The sequence below is a fragment of the Herpailurus yagouaroundi genome, unplaced genomic scaffold, assembly GCF_014898765.1.
Source record: "Herpailurus yagouaroundi ecotype Mexico unplaced genomic scaffold, PumYag 208, whole genome shotgun sequence".
In the NCBI taxonomy this organism is placed as follows: Eukaryota; Metazoa; Chordata; class Mammalia; order Carnivora; family Felidae; genus Herpailurus; species Herpailurus yagouaroundi.
In genome coordinates, this window is record NW_024412439.1 from 3,420,527 (window position 1) to 3,433,940 (window position 13,414).

The 13,414-nt window shown below is 54.5% G+C and overlaps 1 protein-coding gene across 1 annotated transcript in view; it reads right to left on the reverse strand.

Annotated features, from left to right (window-relative positions):
* Positions 1-13,414, reverse strand: part of LRRC75A (leucine rich repeat containing 75A) — a 47,266-nt gene that overhangs the window by 10,285 nt on the left and 23,567 nt on the right. The window contains exon 2 of the mRNA XM_040453118.1: positions 5,332-5,460. Coding sequence (XP_040309052.1) covers positions 5,332-5,460 — 129 coding nt within the window. The remainder of the gene's footprint in view (positions 1-5,331; positions 5,461-13,414) is intronic.

Here is a 13,414-nt window from a genome sequence, read left to right on the forward strand (position 1 = left end):
CGGGCCCTCGGGAAGAACCTGACGGCCTCTCACTGGCTTGTCAGGAAAGATGCTCAAGGCCGACTGCAGTCCCCTCCAGGAGGGGGTCCCAGCATTCGGACACTGCCCCACCTCCCTGTCAGATGGTGGCTCCCACCTGCCATCCTGGCTGCCCCAGGCACCTTTGTGTGCTCCCGCAGGCCCCAAACCAGCACAGCCCCCCACTACTACAGCCCCAAGGCTTCCCTCACCATTCACAAATTCATTCATTCATCAGATATCGACTGTCCTTCCTACCGCACGCTGGATGCTGCTCCAGATACCGAGTTCTCCTGGCTTTTCTCTTTACTCCCTTCCTGGAGCCCATTATCTGCTCTTCTCGGTGCCTGGAAGGCTGAGCCTATAGACAGCATCACTGACCCTCTGGCCCCGGCTTCCAGTCGGGTTCAGCTAATGAGAGCAATTGGAGCGAGATCAGAGGACAGGAGGAAAGGCCCTTCTCTTCTCATTCCCTTCTTGTTTCAGCCTGTGCGGTAGTCAGCCTCCAAGATGGCCCCCACCACCCATCCTGGCCTCCTGTAATAGCCCCCTTTCGTAGTCTCCTTCCACACGGCATCAGGGCTGACCTGAGCGGTCCACAGAATGTGGCTGGGTCATAAGAGATATTGTGGTGTCTGCCTTGCTCATTATTGGATCACCTGCTCAGCGATAAGCCAGCTGCCACGGTGTGAGGAAGTTCACGAGGTCCTATGGAGAGGCCCGTGTGGCAAGGAGCTGGGGGCTCCTGCCAACAGCCAAGGGATGTGCCATCCGGGAAGGGGGTCTGCCAATCTCTGCCAAGCCTGTTGATGCTTGCAACCCTGGCCACTGTCTTAAGGGACCCTAAGCTAGAACCACTGATACTCTCTGTCCCTGTCTCAAAATAAATAAATAAATAAATAAATAGAAATACTGCATGGTTCTAGAAGCAGGGTTCTGGCTCCCATGTCATGGCTTGCACCCACGGCCCTTTCTGGTAACAGCTTCCCACTGCTGCTCATCTTTGGGTGTCTCAACATCCCCTGTTGGCTTCCGTGTGGCCTGCTTCTCCCCGGGGCCCTGCCTGGCGCAAGAAGTAACGGCGAACGAGACAGATGCCATCTCTTGCCCGTTCGGAATTGACATTCTGGTGGGGAAGGCGGGCAGTAGGTTAGCTCACGAGTAAGCAAGCCAGAGAACTTCGGAGACCCGCGAGTGAAATAACGCAATACACAGCGCAAAGGCTGGCCGGGACGACTCTGCGAGCTAGGCTGGTCAAAGGTGGCCCTGGAGAGGACACAGTCGGGCTGAGCCTGAACGGAGGAGAGGGCAGCCCAGCCAGAGAGGGCAGGTGTGGTCACAGGCAGGAGCAGGGCCCGTAAGGTCAGGAAGGATCTGGATGCTCTGGGCACAGGCAGGAGGGCCACGTGGCTGGAGCAGAATGAGCGGGGCGGACAGGGAAATAAGGAATGATACAGGAGATGCAGGCAGGGGCAAATAAAGAGTTTGGTTTCAGCCTACAAAGCGACGCCACAATGGAAGGTATCTCAGGGAGGCGCACGTGTGATCCAGGGCACCTTGCAGATGATTCTCTGGGTGTTCCCAGAGCATAGAGGGCAGGAGCAGAGGCCCAGAGTCCAGGTGGAGACTCTGACAGCAGCCCTGAGACGGGGGACGCGGGGACCAGGAGGGCCTTGGAGAGACCCCAACCATTGGGGAATCAGGGCTGTTGGAACTTGCTGGCTGTGGCGGGCAACATGGCTGTTCCATCCCAAACGCCCTTGGATCCACGTTTCCCAATTTTGTGCTTCTGTCTGGACGGCCCAGGCGAGCCAGTGAGACAGATGTGCCTGGGAGCTTACGTCCCAGGGGAGCCCATCTATGGTTCGAGCCCTGGGGTCCTCGAGGGACCAGGCCAAAGCCACCTGCCCTCCTCAGGATGGAGCCTGGGCTGGCCTGGCTTCCCTGGGACACCTCCTTAACAGATTGCTGTCCACACACCCTCATTTTAGCGTCTGCGTGCGGGGAACCCTACTGTAGACACGATGGGATAGATGTGCGGGGCTGGAGCTGGGGCCCAGGGAAGGAAAGAGCCTCAAATTTCCCACTAAGTGATCTGTGCTCACAGTGGGGGAGGGGTGGTGACTCACGGGCTCCAGGGCACAAATGTCCAAGAGGTGGGTGACTTTTGAGTCTGAAGCTGGGCTGTGGATTAATCAGCACACGGTCACGGGTGGGATGGGGTTCTGCCCGTCCCCTTCCGCCTCGGGACAGGCACAGACCCACCCCTTTGCCAGGGCCCAGGCCCACCTCCAGCTGGGACACAGGTCAAGAAAATGGATGGGACTCATTCAAGGGGGTCGTCTTAGTGGTGGGAAGGGTTATTTGTCTGGTGGATGCTCCACCAAGACTGGACCAGGAAGGGTTGCTTCCTTTGTCCCGTCTCACAATTGAGGGAGACACCCCCTCATAGTTGATGGTCTTGACATCTCTGTCTATAACCTTAAGGCTCACACTTGAGTGAAAGAGCTAAGAACGGGAGGTCCTGGCCAGCCCCAAGGCAGTCATGTATTGGGGGTGGGCCTGGGGGCTGCCCTTACCACCAGGCTCGGGGCCCTAGAGTCGGGACCGCCCATCTCGGCCTCCACCCCAACCGGAAGAGTCCTTCGGAAGGGTTTCTCCTGCCACATGGCCTTAGATATGGGCAGGGGAACCCGCCAGGCTCCCGGGCCTCCGACAGGGCTGACGCCACCGGCTCTCTCTCGGAAATCCGGAAATCAGAAGCCAGACCCTTGTCCTCCAAGACTCTGAGGCCACTGCCGGCCTCCATGCCCCACAGCTGACGTGCTGGGCCCGAGCACCCTGCTTGGCACATGATTGGTGCTCGATGACTGAATTATACCTTAGCTTCTGCGTACAGGGGCTCCTCCATGCCAGACACACGGCGTCCTTCTCAAGAATCATTTCTCCGACGGGCCCACAGGAGACGGTGTTGTTATCCCCCTTTGGAGCGGAGGAAGATGAAGTTCAGGGGTGCCTGGGCGGCTCAGTTGGTTAAGCGCCAACTCTCGGTTTCCGCTCAGGTCATGACCTCACGGTTCGTGAGTTCGAGCTCCACGTGGGACTCTGCGCTGTCAGCCCAGAGCCTGCTTGGGATTCTCTCTCTCCCTCTCTCTGTCTCTCCCCCACTCTCTCTCTCAAAATAAATAAATAAATAAATAACCTTAAAAAAAAGAAGAAGAAGAAGAGGCCAGAGAGCTAGCCAGTTCTTTTTCTTTCTGCCACGTGAGGCCACAGCAAGAAGGTGGCTGTCTGCAAACCCAGAGCAGGGCTCTCATCGGAACCCAACCATGCTGGGCACCCTGATCTTGGGCTTCCGGTTTCCACAACTGTGAGCAACACATTTCTGTTGCTTATAAGCCACGCGGTCAGTGGTAACGTGTTGTAGCGGCGTGAGCTAAGACAACAACAGGGCCCTGTGGTCGCCGCCCAGACAGAAGGGATGGAACTCAGCACAGAATCCCTTGGGCCACCTCTCCTTCCCTCCCCGTCCAGTCTCCTGAGGTCCGGCATGGGCGGGCAGGGAGGGAGGAGGGGGGACGGGTGATCAGGTTGTTCCCGCACAGGCCCCCCACCTCCAGCCCCCATGCAACCCTGCGAGCCCCCACTCAAGCCCTGAGAGAAGCTGCTGGCCACTGAGGGACAGTGCAGAGATCCTGAACAACCGGTCCCCACTCTGCCCGGAACTGGGGTCCAGATCACATCTGGAGTGTAACGTTTACCCGATGACTTCATTGCCTGAATCTGGTCTTCCTCAACGTTAAAATGGGCATGAAAATAACATCTCTCCCAATGAGCTGCTTTGAGTGTCACCCCTTGACCTGCAGGCATCTAAGTTCTAGAAAAGGCAGAGGTCTGGCACCTGCGAGGCCTACGGACTCTGGTCTCAGCTGCTCCAGGCTGAGCCAGGTATAATCTGAATGAGAAGTGAAGGTGACTCCAGGCCCAGCCGGTCCCCCCCCACGGCTCCTGGCACCCGCCCCTCTTCCCCGGGCCCGAGGCTCCCAGCCTGCCAACCGTCACTGCCAGCTTTTTCTAACCGGCACATATTTGAGCCCAGCATCCCTGCCTTCTGCTGCGTCCCACCACCAACCCTCCCCCACGCCTGCCGCCGACCGTCTCCCAGCCCTTCAGAACTCACTCCTCACCTCGGAGTCCTGGCTCCAAACAGCCCCAGAAGCCAAAGTCAAGGCCCTAGACAAAGGCCCAGATGGAGGCTCAGCTCCAGAGCAAGGTCCCAGCCCCCTGGACGACTGTGGGTCTGAAAATCACCTCCTCCCTCTTATCCTAGATCCTACTTTGAAAGCACGAGCTTCCCTCAGGCACTCCTGGGTCCTGCTCCGGCTTCCCTGCCCCTGTTCCGCGCTTCTTTTGGAAACTGCTAGAAATTGAGGGATGGGAGAGAAAAGCTCCAGGGTGGGGCTGCCCCACTCCGGCCCTCCCGGGCCCTGCCAGGGCAGCTCTGGGTGAGCCGGCCCCGAACCCCTCGAGGGAGAGGGGCAGAGCCTCCCATCCGGAAATGTCTAAGTAGTACCTGGCTGCGGAGCTAGGGACCCCGGAGCTTTTCCCTCTCAGCTTCGGAAGCCAGTGGACGTGAGCAAAGTGGGTGGGTGGAAAATGACATTCAGCCTTAGGCAGGGAGACCGCTGGGAGTGGTGGGGACTGAGGCATGCCGGAGGCAAGCAGGGTCCCTGCGAGATTTACGTGGCACCTTTGTGCACATAAGGAAACGTCCGCCTCTAGATGGACACAGTCTTGCACCGGCGCCTAAGGCCTGGTGGTGGAGACCGGGCTGGATCTGAGTGGTCTCCTGTCTGCCCTCACCCCTGCCACCTCTGCTCTTACGTGTCGTTGTGCGAGGTACAACCTACGTGACTCTACGCGGTGGCCCTGGCCCCACGTAATAGGGGAGGCTACTCAGCTCCAGTCCTATAGAAATGAGGGCTTCGTGTTACCAGAACTTCCCATTTTTCAAGGGTAGCTAAATATGGAGAACGTGTGAAATATTCTGAGTTTTACATGTTGGCAGTGAATTCGGATTTAATACACTCAGGAGCCAAACAAATCCCCTACTGATCATGCTGATCTCTGCTATGGATGCTGGGCCTTAGGACAGGGCAGGCATCAGGCCCGCTGGCTTGATGTCTGCACAAGGGGCTTGTGCCCTTGGTCCCGGGCAGTATCGACCAACCCTCCTGGGCACTGGGTTCTCTGGCAGAAGGGCGCCCGCCTCACACCCCCAGATCTGGCGGGCTCAGACCACAGCTGCCCTACCGGCTTGGGGCAGTGGATGTAACGGGCCAGGCTGATGATGAGGTCGTGTGTGATGGGGTCCACCAGGTTCCGGAAGCTGGCGTAGCGGTACAGAACGTCATCCAGAGAGGTTGACTCCATGCCCAGGTCCTGCAAGAGTGAAGGACGCCCAGAGGTCAGGGGCGGCTCAGCCCTACCCCTCGAGTCCCACCCAACAGGCCCAGAACAGCCCTCTGCTCTGGAGGTGGCTCAGTGCCCCGCTCCAGCACCCGGGCAAAGGCGGAGGCCCCCCCCCCCCACCCCGCCACACACTCACACACACACACACACACACACTCCCTTCAAGGTTTCCCAGCTGCAGAACTTCCCCAGGGGGCCAGGGAAGCCCCTGCAGAGATGGCCTTCCCAGTGCAGGGATGTATCTATCTCAAGCCCTCCAACCTCTGGTCGAAGGTTTTCATGCTTCCTGAGGTCATTTTTACTCCTCCTTCTTGGTGGTCCTTTGTCTTGAGGGGCTTCTGAATCGTGGAGTTGAACGAGAGGCTGTCAGGTGCCCAGAAGAAAACCCCACCGGGGCTCCCACAGAAAGGGCATCAAGTGGGGGCAGAGCTTCCCCAAGCTTGAGGAGGGACAAGGGTTTGGGAGTCACCACACACGGAGAGCCCCAGTTGGGGGCCTCTGCAGACACCCCTGGCCTTCCCAGCAATGGACCCCATGGGCTTGGCCCAGAACAGTGACCAGTGTGCATTAGGACCCAGGGGCCCGACTCCAAATGTTCTGGACTGTGTAAGACCCAGAGATTCTTACACAGCCCCAGGGAAAGGGCAGGCTCCCCAAACAGGACTAAGTGTGAATTCCCCACCAGTCAAGCCTGCGGAAGCTTGAAACAGCGTTAATCACTTTAGAGAAGTATAGAAACATGGGTTTCTACCCTAGAGAGTTAGAATAAACTTTATGCCCTCTCTGTGTGAAAAAGCAGGGGTAAACCTTGTGTCTTTCCTCGAGCGCCTCGCCCCAGTCTCTGTTGTCCTCTGGTGGGAGCTACGGTTTCTGTTCTCAGCTTGGTGTCTTGCCTGAACCAGGCAATGGTAACATTTCCACTGGGGGGGGGGGCGGGGACTGCCCCCAGCCCACTTTGAGGACCACTGGGGCCGCCCTCACCCTATGGCCCCTGGTCCCCTGAGCTGCACTTGAAGCTGCCCCCGCACAGGCCAGAGAAGGGAGCATCCCAGCCTGAGTTCCCAGGGGCCAGCGCCCTGGGGCATAGGAAATGTGTGCTTAGTGGGTGAGTCCCAGGAGGGGTTTGCTCCCTGCCATTTTGGGGGGGGGGGTGTCCTGAACTTTTCCAAACACCTTCCCGTGTGATGCTTAGAAATCCCATAAGGTTGGGGCGCCTGGGTGGCGCAGTCGGTTAAGCGTCCGACTTCAGCCAGGTCACGATCTCACGGTCCGTGAGTTCGAGCCCCGCGTCAGGCTCTGGGCTGATGGCTCGGAGCCTGGAGCCTGTTTCCGATTCTGTGTCTCCCTCTCTCTCTGCCCCTCCCCCGTTCATGCTCTGTCTCTCTCTGTCCCAAAAATGGCGCTCAACTGCACCTGAGACATGGTGTTCCTTTAAAATAAATAAAAAGGGGCGCCTGGGTGACGCAGTCGGTTAACCGTCGATCTTGGCTCGGGTCATGATCTTCCGGTTCGTGTGATCGAGCCCTATGTCAGGCTCTGTGCTGACAATGTGGAGCCTGCTTGGGATTCTCTCTTCTGTGTCTCCCTCTCTCTCTGCCCCTCCCCCGTTCATGCTCTGTCTCTCTCTGTCCCAAAAATAAATAAACGTTGAAAAAAAAGAAATCCCATAAGGTTGGGGTGCCTGGGTGGCTCAGTCGGTTAAGCGTCCGACTTCAGCTCAGGTCACGATCTCGCGGTCCGTGAGTTCGAGCCCCGCATTGGGCTCTGGGCTGATGGCTCAGAGCCTGGAGCCTGCTTCCAATTCTGTGTCTCCCTCTCTCTCTGCCCCTCCCCCGTTCATGCTCTGTCTCTGTCTCAAAAATAAATAAATGTTAAAAAAAAAAAAAAAAAGAAATCCCATAAGGCAAGTAGGCTGTGCATCATTATTCCCAATTTACAGATGAAGAAACCAAGGCCCAGGACTTCAGGAATGGAACGTACGACATGACGACTGTGGTCATTGCTGCTGAGTGAGCGCACATCCTAAGAGCTCTCATCGCAAAGAAGAAAACATGGTTTTTCTTTTTTTTCTCCCGTAACTACATGAGGTGAGGCGATTAACTCAGCTTACTGTGGTAACCATCTCACAGTGGCTGGAAGTCAAGCCGTGAGGTGGTACACCTTAACCTTACACAATGCCGTAACTCAATTATCTCCCAGTCACAGGGCGCCTGGGTGGCTCAGTTGATTGAGCGTCCGACTTTGGCTCACGTCACGATCTTTCTGGCTCATGAATTCGAGACCCGCATTGGGCTCTGTGCTGTCAGCTCAGAGCCTGGAGCCTGTTCGGATTCTGTGTCTCCCTCTCTCTCTGCTCCTCCCCCACTAGTGCTCAGTCTCTCTCTCCAAAATAAATAAAAACATAAAAAAAATTTTTTTAAATTATATCCCAGTCACAGTGGAAGACAAACAATCACCTATAATAAAGATGGGTTTTTTTTGTTTGTTTGTTTTTTTCAACGTTTTTATTTATTTTTGGGACAGAGAGAGACAGAGCATGAACGGGGGAGGGGCAGAGAGAGAGGGAGACACGGAATCGGAAACAGGCTCCAGGCTCCGAGCCACCAGCCCAGAGCCCGACGCGGGGCTCGAACTCACGGACCGCGAGATCGTGACCTGGCTGAAGTCGGACGCTTAACCGACTGCGCCACCCAGGCGCCCCAATAAAGATGTTTTTAAAGAAAAAATTTCAGGGCGCCTGGGTGGCTCAGTCGGTTAAGTGTCTGACTTCGGCTCGGGTCGTGATCTCACGGTTCGTGGGTTTGAGCCCCGCATCAGGCTCTGCTGACAGCTCGGAGCCTGGAGCCTGTTCCAGATTCTGTGTCTCCCTTTCTCTCTGTGCCCCTCCCCTGCTCGTGCTCTGTCTGTCTCTCTCCAAAACAAATATTAAAAAAATGTGTTAAAAAAAAAATAAAGAAAAATTTCAGGAAATGGGGGGGGGGGGTGGCTATGTGTCAGGGGGGGGGGGGAGCTCTTTGGGGATTGCTCTGGTTTATCTGGTTTATCCGAAGTGAGTTGGGCTGGAGGCCGGATGAACGTGCAGGGAATGCCGTCCTGAAGTCCTGAGGTTTGGTGGTGACATTTTTAAGAGCAAAGAAAGGAAGGATCTTTGCTTTGTGGATCCGGCCGGGGGCACCTGAGTTGGTTAAGTGTCTGACTTTGGCTCAGGTCATGATCTCTGCTGTCAGCACGGGGCCCACTTTGGATTCTCTGTCCCCCTCTCTCTCTGCTCCTCCCCCGCTTTCTCTCTTTCTCAAAAATAAATTAGCATTGAAAAAAAGAGAGAAAGAAAGAAAGTAAGAAAGAAAAGAAAGAAAGAAAAAGAAAAAGGGAGGAAGGAAGGAAGGAAGGAAGGAAGGAAGGAAGGAAGGAATCGATTCCAAGGGCCAGTGAGGGGGGCTTTGCTGCCTACCCAGCAGGAATGGACCTCAGAGGCAAGGAGCCCTCTGTCAGGGCCTCTGGCTGCTGAAATAATTTACCAGGGACCTAGATGCAGGGCTCAAGGTCTGGTGTGCATACTGGCACAGGGAGGCTTCTGACGTGCCAGCTGCCAAGTTCCACAGCTGAAGGCCTTTGCAGACCCAGATACAACACTGTTTTAGACCTCGGTCTCTGGCCTGACTTGTTCTATCCCTCGGCCAGCGCCGTGTCCTGGACAAGCTACCTCATATCACTGGGTCTCAGTTTCCTTATCTGTAAAATGGAGCCAGGGACCCTCCATCATGAGTAGGTGAGGGCAATGAAACCAAGTAACATATGTAAACATCTGACTCAGGTCATGATCTCAAGGTTAGCGGGTTTGAATCCCACATCGGGTGACCTCGAGTCCTACTTCTCTCTCTCTCTGCCTCTCGCTCACTTGCACTCTCTCTCTCTCTCTCTCTCTCTCTCTCTCTCTCTCTCTCTCATAAAAAAGAAGCCTCTGGCGGGGAAGAATACCACCAACACAGCCCTCCCCACCCTACCCTCCTGGCCTCCACCCCCCTCCCCTCTGCAAGGCCCCTCCTCTCCTTACACGATTGCTCTTAACCGCTTCTTGGACCACAGACCCATTTGAGAATGTGACAAAAGCCATGACCTCTCTCTTTAGAAAACTCGAGACTTAGGCCTCATGGTCAGCAGGGTCAGGGCACGTGTGATCTCAGAACACACACTGTTACTCATTAACGTGCAAAAATGCATCCTTGTGGCACGAAGAGGCTGGGAATGTAGGAAGGGGGAGTCACAGGGCCTGTGTTCTAGGGTCTTAGAAGGCCCATGTGTCAAAGTGCCGAGGCTCCCCTTTCCTGGGGCCGTGGGTGAGGGAAGTGGACGGTCCCATGGGTGGAAATGGAGGGGTGGTTATTGCCACGGCCAGAGGCTGGATTTGTGGCCACAGGAGGACAGCAGATACATTTATCTTTCTTTTCCTGCCTGTCCTTTGGTGAGATGTCGACTTCACGCCAGCCTCTGCCTCCCCCGTTTTGTCCCTGCCTGGATGTCCCTGCAGAAAGCACCAGATTCTAGGTTCTACCCAGCCCCCACACACTGTCAGTCTGCGGGCAACAGACTTCTTCCCTCTTGGGATCTGTTTCCCCATCTGTGAAATGGGCAGATGAACCACACTAGTAGTTACCAAACTGTATTTCCAAGATCTTGGGGCTGAAAGCAAGCAACAGACAGGCCAGAGGGGTCAGCAAGCTCTCGACAGAGCAGGCCACCCTTCAGTTAGAAACTACAGGAACACAAACAACCCCCCAAAGTAGTTCTGTTGCCAAAGCCAAGTCTGAAAACCCTGGACTGGTTGACTGCCCGGGCTCTTGCACTCCTTCCGGCCCTGCCCCCTCTTCCCATTTCCCTCCTTTCCAGGCCAGTAGAGGCCATGCCATCCGGGGAGGACCAAGAAAACCCTCGTTGTTAACCCCGGAGGTTGGAGCAGGTCTGGGGAGGCGCAAACTGTTCTTCCCAGAACCCCTCGTGGTCACTCTGGGCACCCAGCCTGCTGACGGTGGCTCCAGCTGTGGGGGCTGCTGTTGTCTGGACTCGTTTAGCCGTTGCTTGGGAGGGGGGGCGCCCAGGGGGAGGAGAGGAGGGTCTCCCCAGGAAGGCAGACGTGGTCCTGCTCAGCCCTGCCCTGCTCACTGTGCTTTGGGTAACTGTGGGTCATGCCACAGCCCTCCCCGTGAATTGCAGCCGGGGTGGGGCTCCTGAAGGTCCCAGGGCTACGGGTTATGAGAAGCTGCAACCCGGAAAACCAAATGGGGGCTGGACAAGGGCGGCTGCACATTTTATTGCTGTTATTTCTTTGTTTCGACCCCATCTAGGCCCGCGAATGCTTGAGCTGCTTGAGGATATTTCTGGGCTCCTAGCTGTCCTCCCCACCCCGCTCTCCGAGGCTAATTCATGGGGGACGACGGTGTCACAGCTTTGCTCTGATGGCCCCACTGATGCTGCCCAACAGGGGCCTCCGACGTTAGGAGGCTCTCGGGAAGGGATGAGGCGGGAGGTAAGCGGTGCCTGCTGCGTGCACGGGGAAAAGACCCAAATCCACACGGGGCTCCTCTGGGCCACCCCGGGCACAGCCTTGGACTTGGAGGGGCTGGTCTGCCTTGCAAAGTACCAGGCAGTAAGGAAAACAAGCTTCCTCGCTATGGTCTAAACAGCGGCATCTCTAGGAACTGGGCAAACAGGGTTCCTTATCAGAAAGCTTAGGGACAACAGCGGGTGTCCCTGGGTCACTGCCATAGGCAGCTTTGCTTGAAGAGTGTCACCAGCAGGGGACCAAGGTGGCCAGTGGCTGGCACACTCCATCTCGTGTAAGTGGGGGCCCCATGGTACTTGAGCTTGAAGAACCAGGTTTGGGGACTCGTTCCTGTAGGAAGACAGGTGATGGACCTGAGGTTAGGGGTAGGGGTATGGCTTTCCAAAAAGCGAGCAGAGATCCGCGTAGACGAGCATTTCTCCAAGTGCGGTCTATAGTCCCGTTCAGGGGCTCTGCGAGATCCTCTTTTCTAATGACATGCCAGCGTGACCTAGATTTTCTTTGCAGACTTCAACCCCGACAAGCCGCTGCAAGAGATCGAATGCAGAAGCAGCAGGTATGAGAATCCAGCTATCTTCTGTCAAGCCACACATTACAGAGATTCGAAAAACTGTAAAACAATGCCACGTCCCTCACTGAAGTGTTTTCCGTTTGAAAAATGTAGTTATTTTTGTAAAAATTTATTTCTTGCACATGTGAGATTATTAATTTTAAAAGAATGAATAAATAAATCTTTTTAATTTTTATTAAAAATTTTTAAAATTATGTATGCTGAGAGAGCGAGTGAGTGAGCAGGGAAGGGGCAGAGAGAGAGGGAGAGAGAATCCCAAGCACGGAGCCCGACGTGGGGCTCAAACCCACGAACCATGAGATCATGACCTGAGCCGAAAACCAAGAGTGGAGTGATTAACCGGCTGAGTCACCCAGGTGCCCCAGGTGCCCCAATCTCTCTCTCTCTCTCTTTTTTTTTTTTAATTGTGAATTGGAGGTTAATTTATTACAAACTCATATATATATTTTTTAATATATGAAATTTATTGTCAAATTGGTTTCCATACAACACCCAGTGCTCATCCCAAAAGGTGCCCTCCTCAATACCCATCACCCACCCTCCCCTCCCTCCCACCCCCCATCTCTCCCTTTTTTTTTAAGTAAACTCTACACCCATCGCGGGGCTTGAACTCACGACCCTGAGATCAAGAGTCACACATTCTACCAATTGAGTCTGCCAGGTGCCCCGAAATGAATATATAAATCTTTAAAACACTTTTGTTTGGGGGCGCCTGGGTGGCGCAGTCGGTTAAGCGTCCGACTTCAGCCAGGTCACGATCTCTCGGTCCGTGAGTTCGAGACCCGCGTCGGGCTCTGGGCTGATGGCTCAGAGCCTGGAGCCTGTTTCCGATTCTGTGTCTCCCTGTCTCTCTGCCCCTCCCCCGTTCATGCTCTGTCTCTCTCTGTCCCAAAAATAAAAATAAACGTTGAAAAAAAAAATTAAAACACTTTTGTTTGATTTCTTTTTTTTTTTTGTTTAACATTTATTTGAGAGAGAGAGACAGAGACAGAGACAGAGCATGAGTGGGGGAGGGGCAGAGAGAGAGGGAGACACAGAATTCGAAGCCGGCTCCAGGCTCTGAGCTGTCAGCACAGAGCTGGCGACGGACTTCGACCTCAGCTGAAGTCAGATGCTTAACCAACTGAGCCACCCAGGCGCCCCTTGTCTGATTTCTAATATGGTGACTAGCATCTGCTAGACATAACCCACATAAAGAAAATCTCTTTTTGAGGTCCTCAATAATTTTAAAGGGCATAAAGTTTCCCCAAAACATTCAAAATAGAACTACCGTGCAATCTAGGAATCCCACTTCTGGGGATATATACAAAGGAGACGAAAACAGACCATTGATGAGTTACATGCATTCTCATGTTCATTGCAATTATTCACAATAGCCAAAAGGTGGGAACAACCTAAGTGTTGGCTGAATCGATAAAGATGTGGTACACACACACACACACACACACACACACACACACTGGAATACTATTCAGCCATTAAGAAAAAGGAAATCCTGCCATCTGCGACCACACGGAAGGACCTTGAGGGCATTATGCTAAGGGAGATAAGTCAGACAGGAAAACAAATACTGCATAATCTCACTTCTATGTGGAATCTAGAAAGGACCAAACTCAAAAACACAGAGTATAATGGTGGTTACCAGGGGCTGGGGGTGAGACATGTGGTTTAAGGGTATATACTAGCAACCAGTAGATAAGTAAGTCTGGGAGATTTAATACACAGTACGGTGATTATAGACAACACCACTATTACAAACGTTAACCTCGCTAAGAGACTAGGTCTTTTTTTTT